The sequence below is a fragment of the Camelus dromedarius genome, chromosome 15, assembly GCF_036321535.1.
Source record: "Camelus dromedarius isolate mCamDro1 chromosome 15, mCamDro1.pat, whole genome shotgun sequence".
Lineage (NCBI taxonomy): Eukaryota > Metazoa > Chordata > Mammalia > Artiodactyla > Camelidae > Camelus > Camelus dromedarius.
Window position 1 is genome coordinate 31,111,759 of NC_087450.1, and position 18,452 is coordinate 31,130,210.

An 18,452-nucleotide genomic window follows, 5' to 3' on the forward strand; every position below is an offset into this window, starting at 1 on the left:
AATAGTTGAAAAATCCCCAAATACATGAAAATTAAACAACATACTGATAAATAGCACAAATCAAAGAAGAAATCTCAAGAGAAATCTTTAAATCTTTTGAACTGATTGAAAATGAAAATACAACTTATAATAATTACCAGGATGCAGCAAAAGCATCCTTTGAAGACACAATCTGCCCAAACTCACACATGAAATAGACAATTTAAGAGGTCTATATCTATTAAAGAAATAAAATCAATAATTAACAACCTTCCAAAACACATAGTACCAGGTTCAGATGGGATCTGTAGTAAATTCTACCACACATTAAGAAATTATACCAATCCTCTACAATATCTTCTAGAAGATGAAAGCAAAGGAAATTTCCTAACTCATTTTATGAAGCCCACATTGCCCTAACATCAAAACTAACAAAGACATTACAAGAAAAGACAACTGCAGATAATTATCTCTCACAAATATAGACATAAAAATCCTCAACAAAATACTAGCAAGTTGAATCCAACAATGTATAAAAAGAAATATAAACCATGACAAAATGAGATTTATCTCAGGTATGCAAAGCTATATCAACATTTGAAAATCAATTAATGTACTCCATCATATCAACAGGCTAAAAAGATAAACCACAAATCCTATCAATTGTTGCAGAAAAAACATCTGACAAACATCCATTCATAATAAGAACCAAGAAATAGAGGGGAACTTCAACTTGATAAAGAACACCTACAAAAACCTACAACTAACATCATACTTAATGGTGAGAAAATAGAAGTGCTTTAGTTTCAGAAACAAGGCAAAGATACCCCCTTCACCACTCCTTTTCACTATTGTATTGGAAGTACTAGCTAATACAATAAGACAAGACAAGGAGATATGAGGTATAGTGATTGAAAAGAAGAAATAAAACTATATTTGCCGATGACATGATCATCTATGTAGAAAATCTGAAAAAAAAAAAATGACAAAAAACCTCCTGGAACTAATACAAGTGATTGTAGCAGGGTTGCAGGACACAAGGCTAGTAAAAGGCTAGTATACAAAGATAGATCGCTTTCCTATGTATCAACAACGATTAATGGAATTCAAAATTAAAAACATGATACCATTTGCATTAGCACCTAAAAAATGAAATACTTAGGTACAAATCTAAGGAAATATGTACAAGATCTATGAAGAAAACTATGAAAATCTGATGAAAGAAATGAACAAATACCCTAAATAAGTGGAGAGATATTCTGTTCATGGAAATATCTCTCATGAGGTATTCATGAGAAGTCTCAGTGTTGTCAGGATGTCAGTTCTTCCCAATGTGATCTATAGATTCAATTAAATCTCAATCAAAATCGCAGAAGATTATTTTGTGGATATAAACAGATTCTAAACTTTATATGAAGATGCAAAAGACCCAGAATAGCCAACACAATGTTAAAGAATAAAGTTGGCGGACTGAGAACCTGATTTCAAGACTTATTGTCAACCTACAATAATCAAGACAGTTGTATATTGGTGAAAGAATAGATAAAAACAGATTAACGGAACAGAACAGAGAAGAAATAACCTCCATAAATATACAACTAATTTTTGGCAAAGGAGCAAAAGCAATATAGTGTGCCAAAGATAGTCTTTTCATCAAATGGTACTAGAACAACTGGACATCCAATGCAAAAAAAAAAAAAAAAAAAAAAAGTGAACATAGACACGTTTTCACAAAAAGCAGCTCTAAATGGATCACAAACCTAAATATAAAACTCAAAACTATGAAACTCCTAGAAGATAATATAGGAGGAAATCTAGGTAACCTTGGCGATGGCAATGATTTTTTAAATACAACATCCAAGGCATGATTAATGAAAGAAATAATAAGCTGGACTTCATTAAAATTAGAAATTTCTGCTTTGCAAGAGAATGAGAAGATAAGTCACAGACTGAGAGAAAAATACTTGCAAAACACATATCTGATAAAAGCTTATCCAAAATATGCAAAGAACTCTTAACTCTCAACAATAAGAAAATGGATAACCCAATTAAAAAAAATGGGCAAAAGACCCAAGCAGAACTCTTACTGAAGAAGGTACACAGAACACACAAGCATATGAGAAGTTGCTCCATATCAAATGTCATTAGGGAATCACAAATTAAAACAACACGGAGATACTGCTACACACCGATTAGAATGGCCAAAATCTAAAACACTGACAACAGCAAATGTTGATGAGGATACAGAGCAACAGGAATTCCCATTCATTGCTGGTGGGAATGGAAAATGGTACATTCACTTTGGAAGACAGTTTGGAGGCTTCTCACAAAACTAAACAGACTCTTAGGCTACAAACCAGCAATCATACAGCTGGTATTTACCCAAATAAATTGAGAATGTATGTCCACAAAAAAATCTAGGTATCTACAGCAGTTTTAATCATAATTATGAAAACTTGGAAGCAACTAAGACATCTTCTAGTAAGTGAATGGCTAAATATATTGTGGTACACTCATACCAAATTATGGAATATTATTCAGTACTAAAAATATATTAGCTATTAAACCATGAAAAGACATGGAGGAAATGTAACTGCATATTACTAAGTGAAAGAAGTCAATATGAAAAGACTGTATGTTGTGATTCCAACCATTTCTGGAAAAGCAAACTACGGAGACAGTAAAAGAATCAGTGGTTGCCAGGTTGCCAGGGTTGGGGAGAGGCAGGGATGAACAGCCAAAGCACAAAGAATTTTTAGGGCAGTGAAACTATTCTGTATGATACTATAATGGTGGATACAGCACATTGTACATTTGTCCAAACCCATAGAATGTTCAACACCAAGAGTGATCACTAATGTTAACTGAGACACAATGATGTGTCAATGTAGGTTCATGGATTGTAACAAATGTATCACTCTGGTGGGGCGATGTTGATAGTAGAGGAGGCTGTCCATGTAGGAGGGTAGGAGGGTATACTGGAAATCCCTGTACCTGCCCCTCAGTTTTGCTGTGAACCTAAAACTGCTCTAAAAGTCTAAAACACACACACACACACACACACAGAGTTTCTGGAATGAAACCAGGCAGGATGGTGGCCAGACCTCCTACTGCTCCTGCATGCCCTGGTCACTGACTTGGAGGGAGGGACAATACAAGCCCCACCCACATTCCTCCCCAACTGACGTCTGAAGACCTGAACTGAATACAGAGCTGAAGATGACCACAGAACCAAAGGTGTAGAGGGTCGGGGGAGCGTGTATGCTGGTGGGAATAGAACTTTCTCAGACAATATAAACAAACGAGGAAGCTCCACCACCACCTGGCCATGGTGCCGCTTCCACTGAGTTATTACTAACAATGTCTGAAAATCCTCAGGCCTATCACAGATTCCAGGCACTTTGCTCTGAATTCTCTGTCCCATTCCCCTTAGCAAAAGATACCCTTTGACACTCAGTTCACCTTCCCTGTACCTGCCCACCAACCCCATGAAAGTCCTCTTCTGTCTCTTTTTGAGGTGACAGAAAGGACAAGGATGAAGCAACCAAACTAAGAATTTCTTAGCAAGGGCAGCTTATCTGCGTGATTTAGCCACTGGCACCCTCTGGTGGTGTAATGCCAGACCTGTCCATCCTAATGAAACAATTAGCTCAGGTTGGCTGGTCAGCAAAATAGAAACAAACTTTGGGGACTTAATTATTCATTTTTTAAAAAAATTTTGTTATTTCCCTAGAAGAACTGTGTAGTTGTCTTAACATGTTAATAAAAAATGCCAATCATATGTCAGTTAAAATGGACCACATGAAAGAATGACTTTGAAAAGTCTAGAAGCACGAGGGCAAAGCTGGCTGAGAGATGGGAACTTGACATGATTTAGGCAGCCACAGTGAGGCTCCTGGAAGCTGCAGATCAGTGACAGAAAACAGAAGGAAGCAAAAGAAACCTTAAGTTCATTTACAGTAATGTGGGTCAGACAAACCAAGTCACATCTCCCCTGTCCCCACTCCACTGCCCCATCCTGACCAGTGAGCACCCAGGCCCAGAGCCGTAAGCTGCCAGTACCCCCCGACCCCCAGCCCCAGGCTGCCCTGAAGGCTTCCTTTTCCAGGCTGCCTCTCATTGTTAATTTTCAGCAGTTCCACCTGGATAAACTGTGCTGGGAAGAAACAGAGCAGGCTTGCTGGGGCTCTTCTAAAAGGAGGATCATGACTGTGCCGCTACCCAGTTTTCATCATGAATTTGTTGAGCTCCCACAATGTGCTGGGTGCTGCATTGTGGTGGCAGCAGTGTCATCCTCAGGACAGACAGGGGCTTGGGCACACTGACCTTCATTTTGGTTTCCATGTTTCCACCCTTTTCACAGCTGAGATTAAAGCTAGGGTTGCAGTGAGGCAGGTCAGGCTGCCAGGAATTCTTCCAAAGCAAGCGGACCACCTTGCAAGAACAATGACAAAGCCAGGCCTGGGGAGACAGGCAGGCCTATTGTCCTGCAGAAATCTCTTTACAATAGGGTGATGAGTGTGATTTGGCCCCAGAGGGTAAGCCAGGGCAGTGGTTTGATTTCATAATAGGTTACAGTCAGCTCTGTCATGTTTGGAAGCAGAGCACAATTACGAGTAGTAAGTGGTGTGCTTGTGCAGTGGAGGGGTGTAAGAGTGACAGATGTAGAGTCCCGGGTAGAAGAGAATGGGAGGTCCTTGGGGGGTCACACTGGGCACCAACTGTCCCCAGGTAGAGACTTAGGGAGTCCTGATCACACTGGAATCATCATTCAAAGTTTTCCAGAAGTGAAGGCTGGCTACCTGTCTGTCACCCAGCATTCCCCGGACAAAAACTCTTGAGTCTTCCACTGACCTTCCGTGCACAATGGGGGGCATTTGTCATAGTCCTCAGGCACCGCCAGCTGCTACTGCAAAGGATTCAGAATCCACCAAGAAGACTCTTGCAGCACTGCAGCTCTGAGCAGAGAACTGCTTCCTTCCTTCTCTGCCCTCTAGTTCTATCTGGTTACCTACCTAGAATATCTTCCTTCCCCAGGTCCTTCTCCTCCCTCAAAGTATAGCTCAAGCCCCATCTCCCCCAGAAAGTCTGTTCTGACCGCCCAAGTCCTGCTGGCCTCTCTTGTCCTTGAATTGCTCACATGTATTTCTGACCCACTGCTTGAACTATTGTCTGTTATTTAACTTGTTTTGTTTAATGCCCAAGTAGAGGGCAAGTTTCTAGAAAGCTAAAGTAATGCTGTATCTCCAAGTTCTCACTGATGCCTTGCACAAACCAGGATGCCACGCTTTTCAGTGTATTCTAACTCTGTGGAAATTAGTAATACACAGGCAACATCAATGAGCAGACTCCAACAGATAACAGGGAACTGAAATCCTAAAGTCACTACACAGGTATTTCTGAGCATGCAAAATTAAATGTCAAGGCAAAAGAAGGTAAAGCAGTTAGTGAACGACTTATTTAAAAACAAACAAAAAGCATCCTATGTAACTCCCTCCTTATGCGGTTCAACCACAAAAGGGCTTGAAGTTACTGCAGGACTTCTAGGGGCCTTTCTTCCATAACTACTCATACATATGCATAAACATGTATGTATGAGAAGGTAATGTTTAAATGATGTATGGAATAGCCATAATGTGGAATATTAAGCTGCCAGTAAAAAGAAAGAAGTAAACTTATATGCACTGACTTAGAAATACTCCAAACCACATTGTAGGAAAATCAAATTACAGACCAATGCACATAGAGGTTTAATTAACAAATATTTGTTGAATGCTAATGTCTCAGGCACCGTTCTAGATGTTGAAGAAACAGCAGAGAACAAAAATAGACCAAAAAAACCTCTGCCCTCATGGACCCTATATTCTGATGATAGAGAAATAAATACAAAATATAGGTAATTTAGAGTAGTAGAAGGTAACAAGTGTCACAGAGAAAAAAAAAAAAGCAGAGGAGGGTGAAGGAAGAGATGGGAGCTTTAATTTTTAAAAGGGTGGTCAGAGTAGACCTCCCAGAGAAGGTGATCGAATTGGTGTGGGGGTGTGTGTATGGTGCGAAGAGGGGTGGGCAGCTTCTAACTTGGCTTATAATGATCTCCACCTTCTAGTATCTGAGCCTTTACATCATTCCCTACCATTAAATGGGGGCTAGGCAGAATGCTTCTCTTCTAAGGAACAGAAGATGTCAAAAGCGACAGAATGAAACTGTAAGTTTAAGTTACAAGAGGGTGGCTTCTGTTTCAGACATCCTCTCTCCCTTTCTCGTTTGTTTGCTCTGAAAGAAACTAGCTTCCATGTTGTGAGTTATCCCATGGAGAGGCTGATGTCTCCTGCCAACAGTCACATGGGTGAGCTGGGAGGGGATTCTTTGCAAGCCCTCAGATGAGACCAAAGCTCCAGCTGTCAGCTTGACTGTGAATTCATGAGACACCCTAAGTCAGAAGCATTCAACTAACGTGCATCTAGATTTATAACTTGGAGAAACTCTTGATATAATAAATACTGGTTGTGTTAAGCCACTAGGCTTTGGGACAATTTGTTATGTAGCAATAGATACCTAATACGGTGCTTATGTGTGTGTGCAAGTATCTGTGCAGCAGACATACACAAAAAGGCCTTAAAGGACCCACAGCAAATTGTTAGTAATATTTAAGTCTGGGGACAGACGTGGAAAGAGAACATAAAGGGGTTTAATGTTTTATACATATACTTAAGTCTTGCTTAAATCGTTTATGGTAAGAATTATTTATGTATTACTTGTGTTCTTTTTTTTTAATTCTAAAAATACAAATAAAAGTTGAAGATATGACAAGAAACCTAGTTGTTAAAAAAAAAAAAGTAACAGTAAAGGACTGACATTTTCAGAAATTGAGAGAATAAAAATCTTTTTCCATGTCTTCAGTGTATTTTTAAAAAATCCAAACACTTTTTTAAAAATGGGAAGGAGGGAGGGAGAAAGAGAAGGAGAGAAGGAGGGAGAAGACCTTTCCTTTCTCTTATCTTTAAGGCTACCACAGCCATTCCATGAAATGCAGCTAAGATTACTCTGGTTTCATTATAACTCTCAGAAGATAGCAGGCAGTGGGGTTAAAAGGAAGCCCAGGGTCACCTGGCCAGGGGGCTCCGCCTGCAGTTTCTTTGCCAGGCAGTAAGGGAACCAGGACAGACCAGTTCCCTGGACTCCTAATCTGGGATCTTTACAGGCCACAACTCCATCCTTAAGGGGTTTGCCCCCAAACAAGATGGCCTGTTCGTTGTTACCGCTTGGAAAGTAAGTGATATTCTGCTCCTTAGCCCACAAAAGCAGCCTCGGATCATAGCTGTTATTAGGATAGGATCTCAGAGGGAGGCAGGGAACCAGGAAGGAAATTCTTTAGGAATCTCCAGGCCAGACCTTTCCCAAGTGTACCTGGTTCCCCACTTGGCCTGGAGCTGCAGTCAGAGCAGACAGGCAGGAGCAGGGGGCCCGCCCCAGATAGGGGTAGGAAAACCAGGGCTGTGCAGGGCCCTTCGGGACAGACTGTAAATTGTGGAAAGAGGTCTGGCTTTCTGTTAAATTGTCTCCCAGTGCCTGATGATGTCAGGGTGGCTGTGCTGGAGACGTGAGTGTGAGATCATGGGTGGAAGAGAATTGCGGGGTGGCCCACAGGGCAGGTGCAAGCGCCATGTCTTCTTGAGAGAAGGCAACAAAAATCATAATGTATTGGGAGTCTTTACCTCCAGGGGAAACTGACTCCAGGGGTCAATGGAAAAATAAAACACAGGTGCAAAAGGATGCTCGAGGGGTTCACTGTGTAGGTGAAGGTCAGGTTGGGGAAGCAGTACAGTTAAAATATAGTGAAGAACAAAAAGGATTTAAATGCTTCAGCGACCTAGTGAAGCTAATATCTGAATGTCTGAAGCTAATTTCTGTACCATCTAACAGTGGCTGAGGCTCTCAGACAGACCCTCAGTGAGTCTGGAGAGAGACTTAGAGACTATGAGGACACTTGAATCATAAGACAAAAGACAGGAATAAGGTATTTTGCCTGTTCCCTTACTGACGGTGTTTTTCTGCCTTTGATTAAGGAGCTCAGTTACCCAACAACTGCCCATCAGCATCCTCCCAGCATCTGACCCCTCTGGGCCGTAGGCAGGGAAGCAGCAGCCCAGAAGACAGAGGTGGGTCCCCACAGGTCCCTGCTTGTGTCCTTTTGTGCACACTGTTCTCCATTTCTCCATTCCCCACCAGTAAAACAGGGGTAACTATGTTCCCTCTACCTGGCTGATGAAGGGGCGGTCCCTGGAAGAGTACATACACAACACTTGAACCTATGTGGCTCAGGTAATTTTAGGCTGACTAGGACAATCTCGTAGGTCCTTCCCTATAGACCCAAGCTCTTGAGAAACCGGTTTCATTAGAAACACCTAAACCTATTATCCCCAGGAGTGGAAATGGCAACAAAGCTGAAGCCATAGATCAGCAGGCCAGATGGCTGGTATCCCACCATGGCCCAAGGACAGGACTCCAGCCCAAGAGGCCAAATCAGCCTGATCAAGCCAAAGAGAAGATCTGAAGGGGTCTTCAGAGCAGGAGAGGGCGTGGAGCATGGACCCGAGCCAGGCTGTCTGGGTTAACTCCAGCTCCATGGGGACTTGCTCCGGGAACCCAGGCGGGTCATTAAGTCTTGATTTCTTTTACTTAGCAATCATAGGCTGAGAGCAGAACCAGGCTTAGTTCTGGAGAAGGGCCCCTGCTCTGGCCCATCCTGGCCTCTTGTGACCAGCATCCTCTCCACAGGGTAAGGGGCCTGCAGGGACAAAAAGACTTGAAGTTGAGAAAGGATCAAAAGAGAGAAAAAATCACAGGCAATCTAGGGGGCAGTGAAACCATTCTGTGATACTTTAGGGGTAGACATATGTCATTATACATTTATTAAAACCCATAGAATGTCCAACACCAAGAGTGAAATGAATGTAAATTATAGACTTTGGGTGATTATAATGTGTCAGTGTAAGTTCAGTGATTGTAACACATGTACCACTCTCGTGGGAGATGCTGACCGTGGGGGAGGCTCGATGTATGTGGGGGCAGGGAGTATATGGGAAAATGCTCAGTTTTGTTGTGAAACCAAAACTGCTTTAAAAAAATAATGTCTATGAATTAAAGAGAGATACAAAGAGAAAAAAGAGCAACAGAAGAAAAAAGGGAGAAATGGCCAAGTAACAGTCACAGAGGAACAGGAGAGGGCAGATCCGTGACTCTTTGCTTGGGGCCCTAAATTCTGACCAGTCTGTCTCTGTGTGGCCTGACTCCCCCCACCCCCTGGGCTCCAGTGCACAGGAATCCTTGCTCTAGGCAGCCTCATTCTCCCCATCCTTTACTTGAGCAGGCCTGCCAGTGTTTCCTGCCAAAACAGAGCTCTATACACTGTCCCTGGGCCCAGCCTTCTTCCAGGGTCATCTAGGGACCCAAAGCCCTAGCAGCCACGTCTGGGTGTCTGGGCAGCCTTCTTAAAATATCAATATTTATGAGATGACAGTATCTTCATTTAGATTCCCTAGATAGATCAATAATTAATATATTTACTAAAAACCAGACATGGCCTCATCAGAGTCCCATCCAAAGTGGGCTCTGTGCTTCCCAGCAACCCCACTCAACTTTCCAAAAATGCATCACTCCTCTGCTGAAAACATTCGAGATTCCTGCTGCTATCTTTTCCTTTCTCTTCCTTTGTTTTAGTGTCACTTAATGGTAAGGACTTCGGGCAGGCCCTGCTTCATTCAGATTGTGTGCTAGAATTCTAGGAAGGGAAACCGGAATGTCTGGGAAGCTCCCCCAGGACACCAGATGTGTCAGCAGTCAGCAGTTCCTCCTGTGCTGGGTCAGGTCGTCCTCACTTCCCACAACAGCTATTTCTAATCCCTTTCATGCCTTCCACACCACCCCCATCTCTCACCTCAACTTTGACAGGATCTCCTATTTCAGAATTAAGGGAACTCTGGTTGCAATGCCCTCAGCAGACTCAGAACTAAGATGATCACTCTGCCCAGTCACCTCTTCCTGGAACCCCTTCCCTGTCACAGGACATGTATCTGCATCCAGAGCTGGCTTTGAGGCATTCCCTCCTGTTTGGGAGGAAGGGTATCCATCTCTCCACTCATCTGCTCTTTTGATTCCATGGTGTCATCCCTTGCTACTTTTCCTCCTATCTCTGAGGTCCTTCCCTCCAGGTACCTTGACACACTCATCCTAGGATGGTACTCTGTACCATCCCACTCCCTGGTTCCCAAGGTATTTTCTCCTCTCTTCACACTCAAGGTACTTCTCCTGGGGATGACACCTACTTTACAGCTTTAACTACTACTTAGGCATTAACAAATCCCCAATCAGATGTTCAGTCTGGACCTCTCTCCTGAATTTTTATGACAATGTCCAAAGGCTGGACAGCTCCATGTAAATTTCTCACAGGCATCTCAGAGTCAACATGTCCCCAACTCAATCCTACCATCACTGCCTCCAGCCCTGCCATCCCTCATGTATTCCCTGTCTCAGCGAGTAGTGTCTATCCTCCCAGCTGGACCTGGTCACTACAGCCAATACATTACTGCTAATACCTCTGAAGTTACTCTCCCCTCTTTTATTCCCACTACAGCCAAGACTTCATTTCCAACCCTCACAATTTCTCACTGGGAGCCCTTTATTCAATGACCAACTGGTTCACGGCCTCAGCTTTCCTTCTTATCCTTTACCTCTTTTTCTAATTTTTCAACAATGGGAACTTATTAATAATGCACTCAGTAATGATAAAATACTGTCTTTTATAACAAAATAATTTAACAAAATGTAATATATTTTACTTTTATAAATAAAATTTAAAATTAAATTTTAACTTATTTAAATAATAAAATTTGAAATTTTACTGTTTAATGAAATAAAACACTGTTTTCAAATAATGTCCACACAACATTCCTGCCCAGTGGTTCACGGTAGTCCAACTTTGTGAGCAGGCTGGACGAGCTGATGGAACTGGACTCTCTACCCAGGCCCCTGGGGTACATTCCCACCTCCCCATAATACTTGTCATTATCTGTGTCACTTAGCACACTCGTTTGAGCAGAAGGCAATTTATGAGCAGGACAGCTAGAAATAGAGGAAGAAACTCTAGACTCAGAAGTCAAGGTTCAAACCCTACTTCTGCTCACAAGCTATGTGACACGGTCAAATTACTTAGTCTCTGAGCCTCAGTTTCCTTGTGGGGGACGTGGGGGTGATAGCACATCCGTCACAAGCCCACAAAGAATCAAGAAGATGTGTTACATGACAGCATTCTAGCCCGGCTCTCTCCAAGAGTAAGTTCTGAACCACAGAGGTGACAGGAGAGTATCTGTGACTTACTTCGGGGCCTAACTGCAAAAGCCATTTCTTCCCTTCTACTCTAATGTATCTTTTCCTTAAAATATTTCTGTACTTTTGGGGACCCATCTTGTCTCCCTAGCTTGTTAACCATCTTAAAAGGTGCAGTCACACCTTCTTCCCTCTGGCTCCCTCTACAGAGCCCCCCTGGATGGTCTCTGCACAGATACTGCTTAACAAATGCTTGGAGTAACTAAAGATGGCTTAGCAAGGGCTTGTGCTCAGTTCTTTGGCCAGACTTGGAGCGAACTCTCGAGGCTACGAGAAGAAAGATTCTTTAAGAGGAGGCAACATCAGGGGTGCAGGTGCAGGGCTAGGGGAGCAGGGCAGGACCAGCACTTACCTTTGCACTGCAGACCCTGCCGCAAGAGGCCCCAGAGCAAGGAGCCACAGTGGTCGCAGAAGGTGGGGACCTTGTAGTTGTGGATCCCAAACTTGTGGGGCATGTTGACGCTGAACCGCTGGGAGCCCACCTGTAGGGATGGCAAAACACATGGTCACCGCCAAGCTCCTTGCTCTGAACGCCGCCCAGGGAAACGAGGGGAAGAAAGCCTCCTTCCCAGGGGCCTTACCCCACTCTCTGCTGCTCTGCTGGACTCTGCTCCCCCATCAGTCCCCTCCGGGACTCCAGGCCTCCAATTCCCAGGGCACACCGCACTCAATCTGCACCTCACACTTGGCCATTAATAAGAGGTCACCATGTGCTTCCAATGTTGCTTATGCCTAGAAGCCTTACCTAGGGAGTCTGTCATCAGCTCCATGGCGGATGCAGGATTCTGTGAATGACCAAGAACCCAGCATAGACATGGAAAATGTAGGTCATCAGTTGGGACCAACGGTCACCATGATGAAGATGGCTAATACACAGTGGTGACCACTAAGGGTGCGAAGGTATCAGTACTGACCACAGGCCAGGCACTACCAGCTCAGTTAAACTTCACCACCACCCTGCGGAGGAGGCACAAGTGTACAGGTGAGGGAATTAAGGCACAGTGAGATTAAGAGATGTGCCTGCAGGCTGGTGTGCCAGGGTCAGGAATTGACGCTATGGGTCTGAATTCAGAGTCCAGGCTTTTTAATCACTATGCTGCCACTTACTGTTTAAAAGGACTGAAGAGAAAGTAGCAAGTTGGAAGGGGAGGGGGTGGGGCAGAGGAGTCCAGGGATCTGATCTGTAGGCCTAGATCTGCCACCAACCCCATGAGTTTGGGCAAGTCTCCTAACTTCTTGGGGCTTTGGATTCCTTATCTGGCAAAGAAAGATGGCATCCCCACCGCACCTAACATCACAGGACCGTGGGGTCCACGAGACACCGCAAATGGAAGAGGCAGGAAACATTAAGTGTCCCGTAGAAGCAAGGGTCCTCAGGGTCTTCAGTGCCCTTCACAGAGATCCTCTCCACCTGCGTCTCTAGTGAAGCAGCCACGCAAAATCCACCCCTCTCAGAACAGAAGGGCACCATCACCTGAGACCCCTTGGGCTGGAGAGTGTCACCCTGGCTACTCTGGGCATTGGGGAGCAGACAGCATGCAGCAGAGAAGCTGCCCTTGGCTCAGTGTTGCCTGGTGAGCGAGAAGCACATCTAGGCGACTAAGAAGGGTGAGAGCTGGGGATGGACACGGATGTGAACACAGACACCGAGGCATGGCTGTGTGCACACATACTGTCAGGGTCACTTAACATCATAGAGAGCTCCCTCTCACCCAGCAACAAGGAATGGTCCATTCTCTTGCTGGACCAGAGTTTTCCTGAGCCCTGTTTGAGATGTCTACTGTGCACTTGTCCCAGGACAAGAGTCCCCAGATTTACTAAAAACAATCCTGCACACCACTTCTTAGATTCACAGCACAGGGGTGCCTGCCTGTGAATCTAGTCATGTCAACTCCATGTCTGTCTGCTCACTCCAAGGGACGCAGGAGGTCGCTGTGCCCGCCCTGTTCCTACGAGGGCTGAAGACTGCTGGACCTATGCTGAGAAGAGAGTCATGGTCTCCCAGAACCAGCCCCACAGGGATGTGGCAACAACCAAGATGAAGAGGTGGGGAAGTGTGCCTGGTGATTAGGAGGTTCATGTGGGGGCAGGAGAGTCACATGACCCTCAGCTGCAACCACTAAAAACTGTGAAGTATTGGAGAATGGGAAGTGAGGATGATGGCACACGTGCAAGACGTGCTGCAAAGTCAGAGAGACTGGGAGTCCCCCAAGGGTGGCACTCATGCAGGGGCATAGGGCTCAGGTGCACACACCACTCTGAGGAATACGCAGCAGCAGAGGGAAGAGTGAGACCAATCAGAGGACACAGGGAGAGAGAAAAGGGCAGAGAGACAGAAGATGAAAAGCCACAGAGGAAGAGAAGGAAGGAAGGTGACACAAAGAGAGGGCATTCCTTAGTGACCACACCAGGAAGTGTGTGGAGAGACATGAGTTCTAAGTGCGAACACACAGACACAGGACAGGGCGAGGGCATCGGCCAAGTGCTTATGCTGCAAAAGTTCCAGGGAGCCCGTTGGCAGAGCACCTTTTAACCGGAGGAAATTAGACACTTGGTGTTCAGAGCCATGTGGGTTTGGGTGTATATGTATATATGATGGATGTGTGCACATGCCTCACACTGCAGGTGCTTCACAAAGTAATGAACAGAAAGGTTGGTCCCCGGCAGTCCTGCGCTCAGCAGAGGGCACATCCATTGCCCTAATGGGTCAGGGATACAGCAACTAAAAGAGACTGGCCCCAGGGAGCACCAGGATGGGCATTCAATTCCACCAAGGTAGGAAACCTGAAGATCCCTTTGTCAGCCCCTGGCAGTTTCTCTCTCTGGGGAAAAATACCAAGTTTGGGAACACATCTCACTGACAACTTCTTTTCACACTCAGTATGACAGGAATACAGTGCAAAAAACTAGGTCACAAGATTAAACTGGGTTATGTGCATGTCAAATCTCAACCCTCCAGCCTGCATGGCATGAAGTCATAGGGACTCCTTTAAAGGAGATGTGAAAGAGCCTTAGAAACCTGTAGAGGTTCACAGTTGAATAGACTTATGAGATCCTTGAGAGCAGGAATCATGTATTCCTCTGTTTCCATGGGAACAATATTTGGCATACAGGAGGTACTCAATAAATGCTTAATAAAATGTCCCTAGGAAGGCAGGCAGACAGCAAGCAAACCATCTCTTTCTTTCATTTACTTGTGAAAGTTATGAGGATAAGAACATACTTTGGGTTATGATCCTAGACCAGGAGTCAGGAGACCCAGGCGGTGGCGACTTGGAATTTCAACCCTTAACAGCAGAAGCCTTTCAAAGCACTTTAGTGCTTCGGGCTGTCTGCCCTTCAGGGACACGGGATTTTCAAATCAAAGCCTTGTCCCTTCCTGCTTTTCAGAGGTGGTGTGAAATCAAAAGGAGATAAAAGATGGAAAAAGCTTCAGATGCCGAGATATCATTTGGATGAATTATTTTTAAGAAGTATATATCATAAGTTGGTCCTTTTGGAAGCCAAATTATAAATCCATCCTATGATAAACCCACCCAGGGCCTCCCTCCCTGACTCCCAATTCTAATGGCTTATGATTATACAGTATTTATTTATTTTACCAAGACTTAAAAGCATGTCTTTGAAATCAGCTGTTGTGGACACAGATAACTTGTCATCTTTCCCGAAAGATTTTTTACATCTATTAGTAGTACCACTCTTCTCCCAATCACTCAGTTGGGAGAAACCTGGCTTAACTGTCGAATTTTCTTGCTTCCTTACCCCAGCAACTTCCCTAACAGTCAATCTGACACGAGTTTCTAAGATTAAGAGAACACTGTTACAGTGGTCCAGGGCTCAGACTCTGAACAGACTAGCTGGATTTGAACATGGTTTTTTTTTCACATACTTGGCTGTGTGGTTTCGGGCAAGTTATGCTTCTTGTCTCTTTGTTGGAAAACGAAGGTAATAACAACAGGGATCTTGTTAAGGTTGTTACGGCATTAAACAATACATGGTAAAGTGCTTAAATTAGGGCACAGTAAGGACCCAATGAATGTCAGCTATTACCGTTAGACTGTGGTTCTTTCAGCCTCCTAAGTATTTCTTGGATTTGCTAATCCCACTCCACTCCCCCATCACCTCATAAAGATAAGGTTCCTGCTTGTGTGTTATGTCTCTTATGGTTTATGAGCTGTGTAGGGCCCCTAACACGTCAGTGAGCCCCTTCACTGGTCCGATGAGATAATGACAACAAATAACTCACATTTTCCTCGTGGGCTTCGCTTGGGGAGCACCCAGCTCTTGGCATGTTATCCACACACATAAACCCACCTTTGAGCTGCGCTCATCCTGCAGACTGTACCTCACAGCGGAAGGCAGTGGACCACTCCCTTAATTTTTGATCAAGACAATGAAGAAAGCAACGGGACCTCAGCGAGATAAGGTTTTCCTTGGGGACCACAGAGGAGGCAGCGGAGGGCAGGGAGGGCAGTGAAGAAAGACCAGAATTTCAATGCTGTAAATATTTACCTCATCGGGAGTTTCCTGTTTCTTTAATCCCGTGCACTTCGTAATTATGAGCTCGTGGCATCGCTTGTGGACCACGCAAGTGCAAACTGCAAACAGCAAAACACGAGAGGACTGAGCAACAAGGAGGGGAAGAAAGGTTCCATCCTGAGATTCCAGCAAGTCTCAGCGGCGGTGGAGGGGAAAAGGGAGGCACGCCCCTTCCGTCGCCGAGTCTTAATGTAAAGCCCTAACCAAAGCTCTTTATGCAGTCATTTCAAAGCACTGTGCCATCAGAGACATTAGGGTTTCCTAAATGCTCTGGAGAAGAATGGGCCATTTACATTCAAAGGGCGTCAGCAATTTTCTCTAATCCCGGAGGTACAGATCAAATTTCTTGCTTCTTTATGCCAAGGTCAGGGAATAACTGTCCAGGCAAGAAGCACTGTCTACCCAGGGCGCTGCTGCTGCCTGTGCTCCACTAGGGGTCCTGTCAGTGTTGGCTGGGGTGAGAGGGAGGCTGGTGGCAGGAGAATGGATGTTTTGTGGCACAGAAGTTCTTAAGCTTTTTGATTGGGCTGTGCCCTTTTGTGCCAAAGTTTAAAATTTCTGTTTAATTGAACACTTCCCCAAGAAGTGGCCTATAGCTAGCTGTCTTTAGTGCCACGGGCCAGCGTGGGCAGAGGGTGGCTGAAAGTAACCTAAAAACTGTTACCTGTGTAACTGTTTTGGGAAGACACGCAGGACACAGCCATATCCAACAGAGGCTACCCAAGTCCCCCAGGGTGAGACCCAAGTTAACCAGCCGCTGGGTGAGGAGATGGGATGGTCTCCCAGTCATAACCACAGAGAAACCTCCTCATGACCTCATCACATACCCACCCTCCAATTCTGGATAACTTGACCTTGCATTGTAATCCTACTCGGGGTGGGGTGGGGATGGGGGGACCTTCCATACTTTCAACTGAGTGTTAAATGTTTAAGAACTAATGATCGCACAGAAGAGACAAAAAAAGAGAACCAGCAAGGACCATTTAGCGATACTGAGGACACACAGAACCCAGCTCAGTACTCAGGGGGGCCTTCATGGACCTCGTACTGAAGGGTTATGCTTCACGGGGAAAGAAGGTAGTGCTCCCCACTCCAGCTGCACAAAAAGGCTGAGACCCCTGGGACACCTGGAGATGGTGGTCCCCACAGGTACTCCCACACATGTATGGAGTGGGGGTGGTGGCCAGGCAAGGACAAGGACAAAGGGAAAAGCAGGGACTTGCTTCATGGAGAGGGAGCATAAGTATGCAGAGCATGCAGAGCCTCCAAAAGTTATCAAACCCAGCCCTCGCCTCCTTCAAGCAGTAGCGATCTTGATCAGACCTGTGGCCCTCCAAGGATTTACTTCATACAATACCCTCTTACCTTGACATTGGTATCCCTGCTTTCCTATGACACCCCTGAAAAGAAGAATATAACCCTTTAAGAAAGTGAATTTCAGTAGGTCAAAAGCCACCCCCATCCTGGCCATTCTGGCCATTGCCCCCAGTACACCAATTATGCTGGACTCCACCCAGCAGTGGGATGGTGATTTCACTCCCAATTGCAAGATGCCTTAAAATGACTCCATCCGAAGTCCACTGCCGGCAGCCCTTGCACTTGGAATGAGTGCAAGGTTTGGTCAGTGTCACTGCTTGGTTTCTTGCACAAACAGCCATTCCAGGCAATCAGCCATGTTCCAGAAAACCATGGAGACTTTGCTCCCTACAGGCCTGGAATTGTCGAACATGCCCTTCCTCCTGGATAACCATGGAGGAGGACTACTGCTGGTAGGCACCGTCTATGAGCATTCCAGAAGCAGTCAAGGGTTCTATGGGGCAGTCTGTGGCCAGGACTGGGAGTTCAATCTACCATTTTGGTGAAGACCAACGTCAGAGATTCTTTCCATGGCCAGAGTAGGGTCCCCCAGAGCAGGTTCAAGGTCAGCTTGGACATAGAACACTCCAACCAGCCCAACTGAAGCCCTGTCCGCAGGGTACCACCACCAGCTGCACAGCTTCCTGCAATGCCCAGCCCAGCGAGAGGAGCCAGAAGTCACTGGGGCTATACCTAAAGATACCTAGAGGTCAGCAGTGCAGCCACGGGCTTAGAGGAGAATGGAGTCTCTAAGACTAAGCTCTCAGAACCCATTTCCCTCAAGTATGCAATTCATAACCAGAATACAGAAGATGGAGGTTAGAGGGTTGAGTCAGCCCCAGAAACGAAACGTGTCTGTGGGTGGAGTGGGGTGTTATTCCTGCTTCAGTCAGGCTGAGTTGGCTCTAAGCTGCATCACCTCAGGTGTCCATTCTGACCTCCGTGACTAGTTCTGGAACACCACCAGGATGAGACGAGGCATTCCCAGACACTGTGGGAGTCCAGGGGTTCCTCAGAGTACAATTTGAAAGTCCCCCACTTGGGTTCATGCTACAATTTGGCCTCTCTCCACTGTAGGATCCCAATATGCTGGCAAACTCCACGTCAGCTTCAAAGAGCTCAGGGAGGACGCCAGAAAGGCTGAGTGTGAGCTTTTAGTCGTGCTCCCCAGTGGTGGAATCAGGCCTCTGATA

General features: G+C 45.3%; 1 protein-coding gene across 4 annotated transcripts in view; it reads right to left on the reverse strand.

Annotated features, from left to right (window-relative positions):
• The window catches only part of PRKCE (protein kinase C epsilon), a 472,047-nt gene that overhangs the window by 156,963 nt on the left and 296,632 nt on the right, over positions 1–18,452 (reverse strand). For all 4 annotated transcript variants that reach the window (XM_064494525.1, XM_010997167.3, XM_031466941.2 and 1 more), the window contains 3 exons: positions 17,269–17,303; positions 15,877–15,962; positions 11,717–11,846 (listed from right to left, as the gene is read on the reverse strand). In XM_064494525.1, the coding sequence (XP_064350595.1) occupies positions 11,717–11,846; positions 15,877–15,962; positions 17,269–17,303 (251 nt within the window). The remainder of the gene's footprint in view (positions 1–11,716; positions 11,847–15,876; positions 15,963–17,268; positions 17,304–18,452) is intronic.